Source organism: Jaculus jaculus, chromosome 6, assembly GCF_020740685.1.
Source record: "Jaculus jaculus isolate mJacJac1 chromosome 6, mJacJac1.mat.Y.cur, whole genome shotgun sequence".
Classification (NCBI taxonomy): Eukaryota; Metazoa; Chordata; class Mammalia; order Rodentia; family Dipodidae; genus Jaculus; species Jaculus jaculus.
This window is the reverse complement of record NC_059107.1, coordinates 11,656,905-11,669,317: the sequence shown is the minus strand read 5'-3', so window position 1 is coordinate 11,669,317 and position 12,413 is coordinate 11,656,905. Positions and strand designations below refer to the sequence as shown.

General features: G+C 47.4%; 1 protein-coding gene and 2 non-coding genes across 3 annotated transcripts; all 3 read left to right on the top strand.

Annotated features, from left to right (window-relative positions):
* Positions 1 to 6,781: 6,781 nt before the first annotated feature.
* Rack1 (receptor for activated C kinase 1) lies at positions 6,782 to 12,111 on the top strand. The gene is made up of 8 exons (XM_004657466.2): positions 6,782 to 7,003; positions 7,938 to 8,109; positions 8,722 to 8,869; positions 9,071 to 9,166; positions 9,477 to 9,587; positions 9,904 to 10,044; positions 11,598 to 11,708; positions 12,006 to 12,111. The coding sequence occupies exons 1-8, from the start codon at positions 6,895 to 6,897 to the stop codon at positions 12,069 to 12,071; spliced, it is 954 nt and encodes a 317-aa protein (XP_004657523.1). The 5' UTR covers positions 6,782 to 6,894; the 3' UTR covers positions 12,072 to 12,111.
* Positions 7,192 to 7,259, top strand: LOC123461920. Its single transcript, XR_006637965.1, has one exon. It is a non-coding gene; the product is annotated as a small nucleolar RNA SNORD95 (small nucleolar RNA).
* Positions 8,490 to 8,568, top strand: LOC123461908. The gene has a single exon (XR_006637954.1). It is a non-coding gene; the product is annotated as a small nucleolar RNA SNORD96 family (small nucleolar RNA).
* Positions 12,112 to 12,413: the final 302 nt, after the last annotated feature.

Sequence of the window (12,413 nt, the reverse complement as noted above, 5' to 3'; positions counted from 1 at the left end):
CACCACTTGAGTGAAGAAACTAACCCTATATGTTCCTATCATAACATGAGTATGTACCTGATTAACACCTCAGGACTTTTATTTTATTTATAGTTTATTTAGTAGTACTAGTAGTAGTTATTGTTCGGGTTCCTGTTTTTAGCTACCTCAAAGTTGTAAGCCAGATCAAGTGCTGACAGCAAAGCATCTGGTTCCTTTGCCTAGACAAGTGATTTTGTTGATGGCCACTAGGTGGCAGAACAATATCTAGGTATGTCTAACCTCTCAGTAAGTGAAATACGGATTTTTTTTTTTTTTTTTTTTTTTTTGAGAGAGAGAGAGAGAGAGAAAATGAATGGGCAGGTCAGGACCCCCAGCAACTGCAAATGAACTCCAGACATGTGCAACAACCTATGCATCTGGCTTTACGTGGGTCCTAAGGAATCAAACCTGTGTCCTTAGGCTTCACAGGCAAGCATCTTAAACACTAAACAATCTCTCCAGCCCCTGATTTTCTTTTTATATGTCCATGTGCCCTCTAAAATCCAAAATCAGGGCTGGACATATGGTTTAGCAGTTAAGGCATTTGCCTGCAAAGCCAAAGGACCAGGACCACGTAAGCCAGATGCACAAGGTGATGCATGCGTCTGGGGTTTGTTTACAGGGGCTGAATGTCCTGGTGTGCCCATATTCATTCATTCTCATTCTCTCTCTCTCTCTCTCTCTCTCAAATAAATAAATAATAAAATCCAACTCAGGTGTGGTGGCGCACGCCTTTAATCCCAGCACTCAAGAGGCAGAGATATGAAGAAAGCCATGAGTTCAAGGCCACCCTGAGACTACATAGTAAATTCCAGGTCAGACTGAGCTAGAGTGAAACCCTACCTTGAAAACCAGAAAAGAAAGAAAGAAAAGAAAAATCCAAAAACATTTAATGGTACCTTAGTCAAATTCAAATGTTATTTTCAAGAATCAAGAAGAGTCAAGGTGTTGACAGAATGGACAATCTAAAGAAAAAGCTTTCAGGGTTAAAGGGCCTCTTCTCACACAATTTTTTTCTTTCTCTCTTTTTTTGGTGGGGAGGGAGGTTCAAGGTAGTGTCTCACTCTAGCCCAGGCTGACCTGGAATTCACTATGTAGCCTCAGGATGACCTTGTACTCACAGCGATCCCCCTACCTCTGCCTCTGAAGTGGTGAGATTAAAGGCATGTGCCACCATGCCTGGCTTTTGTTTGTTTGTTTGTTTGCTTGAGGTAAGGCCTCACTCTAGTCAAGGCTGACTTGGAATTCACTATGCAGTCTCAACTCAAGGTAGCCTTGAACTCAAGGCAATCATCCTACCTCTGCCTCCCAAGTGCTGGGATTAAAGGCATGAGCCACCATGCTGGGCTTTGTTAAACTTTTTTGTTTTATTTATTTGAGAGAGAGATAGGAAGGAGGGGGAAAAGGAGAGGAAGAGAACTGGCACACCAGGACCTTCAGCCACTGTAAACGAACTCCAGATGCATGTGTCACCTTGTGCATCTGGCTTACCTGGGTCCTGGGAAGTTAAACCTGGGTCCTTTGGCTTCACAGGCAAATACCTTAACCACTAAGCCACTTACCCAGCCTTTAAGCTTTTTAAAGAAAAATGGTATTTAATTTTTGAAATACTCTATCCAAGCTCCTGGCTTTAAGAATGTCCACTGAATGGGCTGGAGAGATGGCTTAGCGGTTAAGGTGCTTACCTGCAAAGCCAAAGGACCCAGGTTTGACTCCCCAGGACCCACGTAAGCCAGATGCACAAAGGGTCACACACATCTGGAGTTCGTTTGCAGTGGCTGAAGGCCCTAGCATGCCTATTCTCCCTCCCTCCCTCTCTCTTTCTCTCTCCTCTCTCCCTGCCTATTTCTGTCTCTGTCTCTCAAATAAAGAAATACATAACAGAATTTCCACTGAAAAAATTGAGGTAATTCTGATGGGCTTAGTTCGGTATGTTATATTTTTCTCTAACAGATTTTAGAACTCTCTCCTTGTTTTCTGTCTTTGGTGTTTTGAATATTACATGTTGTGGGGTGTCTCTTCTCTGGTCCTGTCTATTTGGTGTCCTGTGCACCTCCTGCATGTGGATCATCTCTCTTTTGTAAGGTTGGAAAAATTTTCTTCAATAACTTTGTTGAAGATATTCTCTGTGTCCTGCAGCTGCGGTAGAACAGTTCCATGTTCCCAAAGAACTTTTGTCTCTTCCTAAGGACCAGTTCAAGGCCACCCTGTGAGTACATAGTGAATTCCAGGTCAGCCTGGACTAGAGCAAGACCCTACCCCAAAAATAAACAAATGTAATTTTTCCAAAGATTTCAGTTTCAAGCCAGGTGTAGTGACTTTCACACACCTTTAATCCCAGCACTTAGGAGACAGAGGTAGGAGTACAGGAAATCCTACCTCAACGTCCATTTTCAAAACCTCTCCAGAAAACGTTAGCAGAGAAATGGAACTTTCCTTCCTTTCTCACTTTCGGTAATCGTTAGCTTTGTGTTTCAACTGTACACGTACCAACAGTCACCGTACAAGGTGACGCAACTACCTAACACATGATACTTTAAGGCGTGTCTGTACTGTGATTCTGACTCCGAGCAGTACAGTTTGACACCAAGTATACACGTGCATATATAACTTAAAAGTTTCATAAGGCAACACCCTTACTATTCTCCCTGTGCACTGATGCTTTATTCCATCCTAAAGAACTGCTGGTCATGATCCACTAGCGTCCTAGGAACCACTGTTTCGAAACCACCGCCGCAGGAGGCCCCGGCAGGAACAACCCTCGGCACCCTCGGCTTCCGGGTTAACCCCGCCCCGAGGCCGTCGGCGGGTGATGACGTCACGCCCCACCCCACAGGAGGGAGGGGCAGGCGGGCCCGTGGGGTGTCCCCTCCCGGCGTCCCGGAAGTCCGGCCGTCCAGCCAGCTGCGTCTGAGTTACGGTCAGGCGCAGCGCTCGAAGTTGCAGCTACCCCGCTCTAGCCGGCCACGTCCCCACCGACAGCCTCCGCTCTGGAGAGCCGACAACCGGAAGCGGCTTCCACAGGCTGGCTAGAGCGACGGCGCCCCCCGCGAATCTGACCCTTCTAGCCCGCGCGCTTCGTGGTGGAGGACTCTGCAGCCGGGGCGGGTCGCGCACGGGGAAGGCTGGGCCTGCAGAAATGCGGCGCGCGCAGCTGCAAGAAGGACCCTGAAGGCAGAGGCTGTCTTGGAACTCCGTGCATCTCCAACTTTCTTCCTCAAACCCACTTACCCCTTTCTTGCTTCCTGCAGATCTCCATTCTTAAACTTCTGTGTCTGTCTCTGGCCAGAATCGCCTTCAAAGCCTCAAATTCAACATACACACCTACTTCTTTTGCCCTCCCTCTATCCATAACTTTTATTCACTTTCCACCCACCCATTCACTCATAATTCATTCATCTAACCCAACCACCCTTCTTTTCTTTTCCTTGTTTTTCTTTTTAGGGTCTCATGTATTCTGGGCTGGCCTCGAAACTTCTTTGTTAGCTGAATTCCCTGTCTTTCAAAGAACACTTGAGTTTTTCTGTTCTATTTTGTTTTAGTAATTTATTTTTCTCAAGATCAGATTTGTCTCTTGTAACATATGAGTTGCCAAATAATTGATATTATATTTTTAAGATACTTTTATTTAAGAGCCAGGCGTGGTGTTACACACCTTTAATCCCAGTACTTGGGAGGCAGAGGTAGGTGGATTGCTGTGAGTTGGATGCCAGCCTGAGACTACATAGTGAATTCCAGGTCAGCCTGAGCTACAGTGAGACCCTACCCCGAAAAGGCAAAAACTATATATTTTTTTAATTAAAGCAGAGGGAGGAGATTACTAGATTATTATTGTTTTAAGACAGAATTTTATGTAGCTGAAGTTTACCATAAACTCTGTATGTAGCAAAGGATGATCCTGAACTCCTGGTCTTCTTACCTCTACCTCCCAAGGGCTAAAATCACAAGTATGCACTATCATGCTGTGCTTTTTAAAATGTTTTTATTTATTTATTTATTTTGTTTTTTTGAGGTAGGGTCTCACTCTAGCCCAGGCTGACCTGGAATTCACTATGTAGTCTCAGGCTGGCTTCAAACTCATAGTGATCCTCCTACCTCTGCCTCCCAAGTTCTGAGATTAAAGGCGTGTGCTTGGCCAAAAGTTTGTTTTATAATTAAAATTTAGTGTATGTGGTTTTTGTTTGTTTTACTATTTGTTTGCCTCAATTTTAAAATTGAGGTAATTTAGGAGTGACAGGGCCCTGGAGGGGAAAATCTAGGTTATAACATTTTACTACAGATAAGAAACCTCAGAAGGGTCTGGCCTTTCCTTATTTCTGTGCCCTTCCACTCCCTCTGAGAAGGCCCTTCCTAGAAAATTAAGATTTCTGCAAAGATTGTGCTTTCCCAGAAATCCTGACCCAGACATCTGTCCTCAGGACTAATTGGCTAGACCAGCCACCCACCAAAGGGGCACACATAAAATCTCCCAACCTGAGCTGGAGAGATGGCTTAACAATTAAGGCACTTGCCTGTGAAAAGTAAGGACCCAGGTTTGATTCCCAAGTACCCACATAAGCCAGCCGTACAAGGTTGAACATGCATCTGGAGTTTGTATGCAGTGGCTAGAAGCCTTGGTTTGCCCATTCCCTATCTGCCTCGTTCTCTCTCTCTCAAATAAATAAAAATATTTTTTTTCAAAGGAGAAAGTGTGGTGGGGGGAAGGAGGGAATTAACATGGGATTTTTTTTATAATCATGGAAAATGCTAATAAAAATTAAAATATATATATATATATTTTTTTTTTTTTTTAATTCCCTGTCTGAAGGTGGGCTTCTCAATCCCACTCTTGCCTTCTTGGACAAGAGCTCTAAATTCTGATATGTCTTTCTTCCATCCTTCCCTTAAGTTCCCCTTCTGTAAAATCGCAAATATTTCAGGGTGTCTTAAATTTTATTTATTTATTTATTTTTTAGGTGTTCTGAGGTAGGGTCTTGTTCTAGCCGAGGCTGACCTGGAATAGGCTGGCCTTGAACTCTCCACGATCCTCCTTCCTCCTACCTCTGACTGTAATCCCAGCATTTCAGGTGGAGACAGATAGCAGTTCAAGGTCATCCTTGGCTACATAGCCAGTTTGAGGCCACTCTTCACTACATGAAACCCAGGTTCAGTATAACAAAGTACTTCTCCAGTGTTTTTATACTCTGAAACACTTGCAGTCTGGCCCAGGTAGTAGTGTGGATACGCAGCAGCCCACGACCAATTTTTAGCACATCTAGGCTTATCTGCTCTGAAACCGCATCCTTCCCTTACCTCAAACTCATGGGATCCTCCAGCAAACTCCACCTGGGTGCCGCATTTGCTTTGACATAGGCTAATTCTGCCTAGACTAAAACCTTCCAGGCATGCAGTGCCTAGCCAACACCATCAGAGGAACAAGCCCTGCCAGCAGAGATCTGCATTTGCTAGATCACGGCAGCATGAAGGGTTAATAGCCTTCCCTGAAAACGAAAGGGAACTACAGTTAATAACTATCCGTAAAGATTGCGGGCAATAAAGAAGCAACAGAGGTATTTAGCCTCATTAAGTTTGAGACCTTCCGGGATTGATGTACTCCCCTTAGCCAAGAAATGGCCTTGAAGGATCAGAGACCATTTGTGTATCCTCCATTAGACATTTCTGGCTGAGAAGTCTGTTCTGAACACGGACACAAACAGCTACAATTTTATCAGCTGCACTTGAAACAGTCTGTTTTTCTTAGGATCCTCCCTATAAGCTTGCACCCTAGCCTGGCCCAGTGCTTCAGCCTTTATCCTAGGAAGGCTGCTGCTCCTCGCTTTCTCTCAATGAACAGTCCGTAGAGATGAAGTCCCGTGCTCTCTTTTGTTTTTCTCTTACACTTTCCTCATATAGCATAGTTTAAAACCTCCTTAGAAATTTAATATTGGGGTGAAGAGATGGCTCAGATGGTTAAAGGCTCTTGTTTGCAAAGCCTGAAGGCCTGGGTTTAATTCCTCAGAACCCACTATAGCCAGATGCACAGAGTGTCACATGTGTTGTCGGTCTGGAGTTTGGGACTTGCAAATAAAAAAAGGTTGGGGGGCTGGAGAGATGGATTAGCAATTAAAAGCTTGCCTGTGAGGCCTAAGGACCCCGGTTCGAGTATCGATTCTCCAGGGCCCACATTAGCCAGATACACAAGGGGGGGGGGGCGCACACACGTCTGGAGTGGCTGGAGACCCTGGCGCGCCCATTCTCTCTCTCTCTCTCTCTCTGTCACTCTCAAATAAATAAAAATAAGCAAAAAAAAAAAAATTAAATGCAGTTTTTTCCTTTGTGTATGAGATCTAGTGTGTGTGAAGGAGGGGTGGGGTGCGGTCTCAATTATGTAGCCCAGGCTGGCCTGGAGTTTGCGATCCTCCTGCCTCGGCCTCCACAGTGCTGGGATGACGGTCACGCCCGGAAAAGGTGCAAGTACGCCAGGACCTCGGGAGCGCCGGGGGCACACGGTGCGCCTGCTCCGCCGCCGAGCCCCGGGAAAAGGGCGGCGGCTCGGCTCGGCTCGGCTCAGCGTGGCGCCACGCGCAGTCGCCCACCCGGTCTTCACCACGCATTCGCAGGGCGCCGGCCGACTACGCCGCGCGACCACCGGGCGGGCCCGGCGCCGCGACCCCGCCCGCGCGCCGCCTCCGGCCCGCGGCGCCTCCATCTTGGGACGGCAGTGCATCATGGGAGTCCGCGTTTTCCCCGGGCAGCGGGTATTTCCGGTTCCGGCGGAGGCCGGTCTTTCTTTTCCTCTGCAGGCCCGCGGTCGGAGCACCTGCGGCTGCTCGGCTCTCTGAGCTATCCGGTGCCATCCTCGTCGCTGCGGCGACACCGGCATCAGCCGCAGCCATGACCGAGCAGATGACCCTTCGTGGCACCCTCAAGGGCCACAATGGCTGGGTAACCCAAATCGCTACCACCCCGCAGTTCCCGGACATGATCCTGTCTGCGTCTCGAGGTACGGGCTGAGGTGCGGGAGCGGCAGGAGGTGGCCGGACGGGGCCCCGGGTGTGGTGGAGGCGTGCAAACCCCAGCCTGGGGCGCAGACCCTTTGCCGATGCGCAGATCCCCGCGCGACCCGTAGGGCTGAAGGCTGTTCAAATGGTCTCCCCGAGGCGTACTTCAGTGCATAGGGGCCTACGTAGCGGTGCGGTGATGACACCAACATGCCATCTGAGTGCACGTGCTGAAAACCAGAGGCTGTTTCTGAGCTGCCGCCAGGCCCTCCGGGAAGTAGACTGAAGAAGCATCCTGTTAATCAAATCCCGTCTGCTGCTCCTGCCCTGATTTCTCCCTTCCCTTGAACCTAGCGTTTAGGTTGTTTTAACGTGCCTTGCCTCCACACCATAAAAAGGTTCACGGTTAGGAGAGTTAGGCATTTGTCAAGCTTGCTGAGTGTGACATACAGTGTAACTGCAGCATTTTTTCAGACCCTACTTAAGTCGCAAGAGGCCCTGCAACTACTCGCCCCATAACATCTTACACCTGAGTTAAAAGTCTCATGGTACAAAGCCAAGTGTGATCACACATGCCACCGCTGGGTAGGCCGTGATCCGTGAGCTGTAGGTCAGCCTGGGCTAGAGAGATTTTTTTCAAAAGTGTCATGGGGTCGGGGCGTGGTAGTGCGCACCTTTAAGTCCCAGCACGCGGGAGGCAGAGGGAAGAGGATAGCTGTGAGTTTCAAGGCCATCCTGAGACTATACATAGAAAGTCATGGTATAGCCATGGACAGACAGTAACAGCTCTCAACCTACAGTTTTCCTCTGCCATTGGGTGCAGTTGTTTTCCTCTCGACTCACCCATTTTCTTGAGACCTTGAATTAATGGATTAGCAAATAGGCTACCAGGCTCCTCAAAAAAGCGTTTTCCTTCTGTTTTCTCGGCCATTTTAGACAAGACCATCATCATGTGGAAGCTGACCAGAGACGAAACTAACTATGGCATACCACAGCGAGCTTTACGGGGTCACTCCCACTTTGTCAGTGATGTGGTTATCTCCTCTGATGGCCAGTTTGCGCTCTCAGGCTCTTGGGATGGAACCCTGCGCCTCTGGGATCTCACAACGCAAGTAGCTGCTCTGGGGCGTTGGGGAAAAGCTGGGCAGAATTGAGGTAGATGCTTTATGAAGATGGTTTCTCTGGGGAGGTCTGTGTCATTTGTAGTATTAGGACAGCTGCAGATGTGACTGTGGTCCTGTCGGTCGAAATTGTCTAGGACTGGTCTAAGTTGAACATTTTACCTCTGCAAACAAAATCCGGGGAGATGCATCTGGCCTTTACCTGGATCCTGGGGAATTGAACCCAGGGGTTTTGCGAGCAAGGGCCTTTATCTAGTAGCTGAGCCATCTCTCCCGCCCCAAGTTGAACAGTTTTGCTTAAGTGCTGTAGAGTGTTTAATCTTGAAAGCTGTCCAGATCATGAGGCAGTTGACCTGGTAAAATCGAGGATCCTGGTGATGACAGATGACATTGTCAACTAATCCCTACAAGGGAATGAGGACAAGTCCTGCAATTCTGAATGGGTTCTCTAGCATGTATTCAGTAAAAGAGCCTTTTGTAATCCACATCCCATCCTGGGTTGTGGGTCCTGTAGCCTGCTGGGGCAGGGAATAAGGGCCTAACTAGAAAGAGGCAATTTGTGGATTCTGTCTAGAAAGTGACCAAATTCTCTCTCTCAGGGGCACCACCACGAGACGGTTTGTGGGCCATACCAAGGATGTGTTGAGTGTTGCCTTCTCTTCTGACAACCGGCAGATTGTCTCTGGGTCCCGAGACAAAACCATAAAGCTCTGGAATACTCTGGGTGTTTGCAAGTACACTGTCCAGGTAAAGAAAGCGTGTGTTGGAGTTATCCTCTGCACTTCCTCTTAACTGGGATCTAAGGGGATTCTGGTGATCTTCAAGGTTCTAAGGATGTGTGTGCAGTGCTGCCACCATCCAGCCAGCTTGCTGTGGGGACAGGGAGGGATCTAGAGTGTCCTGGGACAAGACTTTTTTCCTCTTGTTTTTCTTTGTCCCATCCTTTAGGATGAGAGTCATTCAGAGTGGGTGTCCTGCGTCCGCTTCTCTCCCAATAGCAGCAACCCAATCATTGTTTCCTGTGGCTGGGACAAGCTAGTCAAGGTGAGTGTGAGTTTTAAGCATGGGTACAGGCCTTTACATTCTGATGTGTTGCCTCCTACATGGGTTGTTCGAATGTTTGGCAGGCTGCTTTGACTTTTGTACCTCTTGCTATTTTTCAGTGTAGTTTGCTATTTGATCCCCAACAGCTAAGTGGTATTTCTTGAGAGGAAGTCATTTCCCATGATTGTTAACCTAGTTTAACCGTAGCTGACTTTAGTGACCAAACTAAGTTCTTTGGCATTTAAGATGTTGTGCCTGTCTCGTTGGGCCCACGGCTGAATTCTTCACCTCTGAACTTGTGTCTTTGTAGGTTTGGAATTTGGCTAATTGCAAGCTGAAGACCAACCACATTGGCCACACAGGCTATCTGAACACTGTGACTGTCTCTCCAGATGGATCACTCTGTGCTTCTGGGGGCAAGGTATTCAGGGGTAGATGATGTGATGATAGATGTTACTGCAGAAGGAGTTGCTTATCTGACCAAATATGGTGATAGAATTTAAAAATGGGCCAGGTTGGTCATGAGCATGTTTTGGACATAGCATTTGAAAAAGTTTTGTAAGTTGTCAGAAGCTGTTGATACAGCTGACATTAAGTATTAAAGGGAAAGAGTTGGGAAAGTAATCACTGGCACTTGTGCTTTCAGAAACTTTAGGTTACTGGGGAAAGGCAAGAATTTTTAACAAAGCCTTCAAATGGTTGGGGCGATTAACAGAATACCTTCCTCCTCTTCCCAGGATGGCCAGGCTATGCTGTGGGATCTCAATGAAGGCAAGCACCTTTATACACTAGATGGTGGGGACATTATCAATGCCCTATGCTTCAGCCCCAACCGCTATTGGCTATGTGCCGCTACGGGCCCCAGCATCAAGATCTGGGTAAGTGTGTGGGCTGTGTTAAAAGATTGAGCTGGTCACGGTGGTGCGTGCCTTTAATCCCAGCAGACTGGCTGTGCTCTTCTGCCAGCTATCAAGCTGTTGGTTAAGACCTGCGGTGGTTGAAATTTTATTTTTGGGGGGAGGGGAGTGGAGGTAGGGTCTCACTCTAGCCCAGGCTGACCTGGAATTCACTATGGAGTCAGAGTGGCCTTGAATACACGATGATCCTCCTACCTCTGCCTGCCAAGTGCTGGGATTAAAGGTGTGCGCCACCACGCCCAGCTATGAAATTTCTTGATAGGATACATTAATATTGATTTTCTTAAAAAAATATTTGAGAGAATGGGCACATCAAGGCATTCCACCACTGCAAAATAAACTCCAGGTGCGTGCACCACCTTGTGCATCTGGTTTACATGGGTCCTGGGTAGTCGTAAAACCTGGCCCCTTTGGCTTTGCAGGCAAGTACCTTAACCTCTAAGCCATCTCTCCAGCCTGTTTTTTTTGTGAGATTTTTGTTTTTTGAGGTAGGGTCTCACTGGCTCAGGCTGATCTGGAATTCACTATGTAGTCTCCAGGTGGTGATTCTCCTATCTCTACCTGCCTAGTGCTGGGATTAAAGGTGTGCACCACCACGCCCAGCTTGTTTTTGTTTTTTTTAATATATATTTGCAAGCAAAGAGATAAACAGAAGAGGCATACCAGGGCTTCCACCCACTGCAGATGAACTCCAGGTGCATGCAGCACTTTGTGCTTCTGGCTTTACATGAGTACTGGGAAATCAAACCTGGGTCCTTAGACACTGCAGGTAAGCACTTTATTTTTTAAGGTAGGGTCTCACTACGGACCCAGCTTTGATTCCCTAGTACCCACACAGCCAGATGTGCAAGGTGGTGCCTGGACCCTGGGCATTTGCACTTGGGGCACTGTGTTCAGTCACCCTGGGTGTGGCGGTGCTGAGGGAGGCTTGCACGGGCTCTTCCTGAGCCCAAATCTTGACCCTGGCATCCAAGGAAGTGACCTGGGTGGGCTCATCTGCAGGCTTGCTGCAGACTTGCTAGATATCCCTCTCAGTGCTGGTATAAGGCCCACTTAATTTGCAGTTCTGCTTAGGTAGGATTACAGGGGATTACAGGCCTAGTCCACAAGGTCCTATGAAATTAGTTATCTATTTTGCTTTCTGGTGTTGGTATGTACAGTGCATACATGTATGTAGCATGCTCGCATGTACACACAGAAACTAGAGGAGGATGGTTGGGTTTCCTCCTCTTGCTCTTCTGCCTTTCTCAAGACCTGAACCTGACCTCCCTGGTTCTTACGTAGATTGGCTGACCAGTGATCCTCTGGTCAGTCTCTGCAGGTTGAGGTTGAGATGGTGCAGCAAGTGTTCAACCCATTGAGCCATTCCTAGCCTTGAAATTACATTGATATTTGGTTGGGGGAAAAAATGAGCTACCTGAACCCTAGAAAGCAGAATCCTCCTGAATTATCTAGGCAAAGTGCAGGTACATTTTTAATACTGTTTTTGTAACTGGTTTTGGTCTGTTCCTCAGGACTTGGAGGGCAAGATCATTGTAGATGAACTGAAGCAAGAAGTCATCAGTACTAGTAGCAAGGCTGAACCACCCCAGTGCACTTCTCTGGCCTGGTCTGCTGATGGTCAGGTAAGTAGTGTTCCTCAACTTCCAACTTGTTTCTTCCACATTTCTGCCTGTGAAGGAAGATTACGGTCTTGCACAGTAGGCACATCTTTGGTAAGAGCAGTTGGCCAGGCATGGTGACACATGCCTTAATCTCAGCACTTGGGTGGCAGAGGTATAATTGCATTGAGTTCAAGGCCAAGCTGCATAGTGAATTCCAGGTCAGCCTGGGCTAGAGACCCTACCTCGAAACCAAAACAAAAAAAGGTGAAAGCAGTTGAGTTCAAGGCTGTTCATGATCTTTTTTGTTTCTCCCTACAGACTCTGTTTGCTGGCTACACAGACAACCTGGTGCGAGTGTGGCAGGTGACCATTGGCACCCGCTAGAAGTTTGGCAGTTTTACAAATAAAAACTAGCTTTCAGAAACTGGCTTCAATTCTGATTTTTAGAACAAAACTATAGCATATGGACTGGAGAAATGGTTTAGCGGTTAAGATGCTTGCCTGCCAAGCCAAAGGAGCCAGGTTCAGTTCCCCAAGACCCACATAAATACAGCCAGGCCAGATGCACAAACAAGCGTCTTGAGGCACTGGTTTGCCATTCTCCCCCTCCTCTCCCTGCCGCCTTTTTCTCTCAAAAAAAAAATAATAATAATACAAGATCAGGTGAATTGTCATGTCCCTACCTGCTTTAGCAATGATGTACTGCATCATGACTTCTCATTGTAA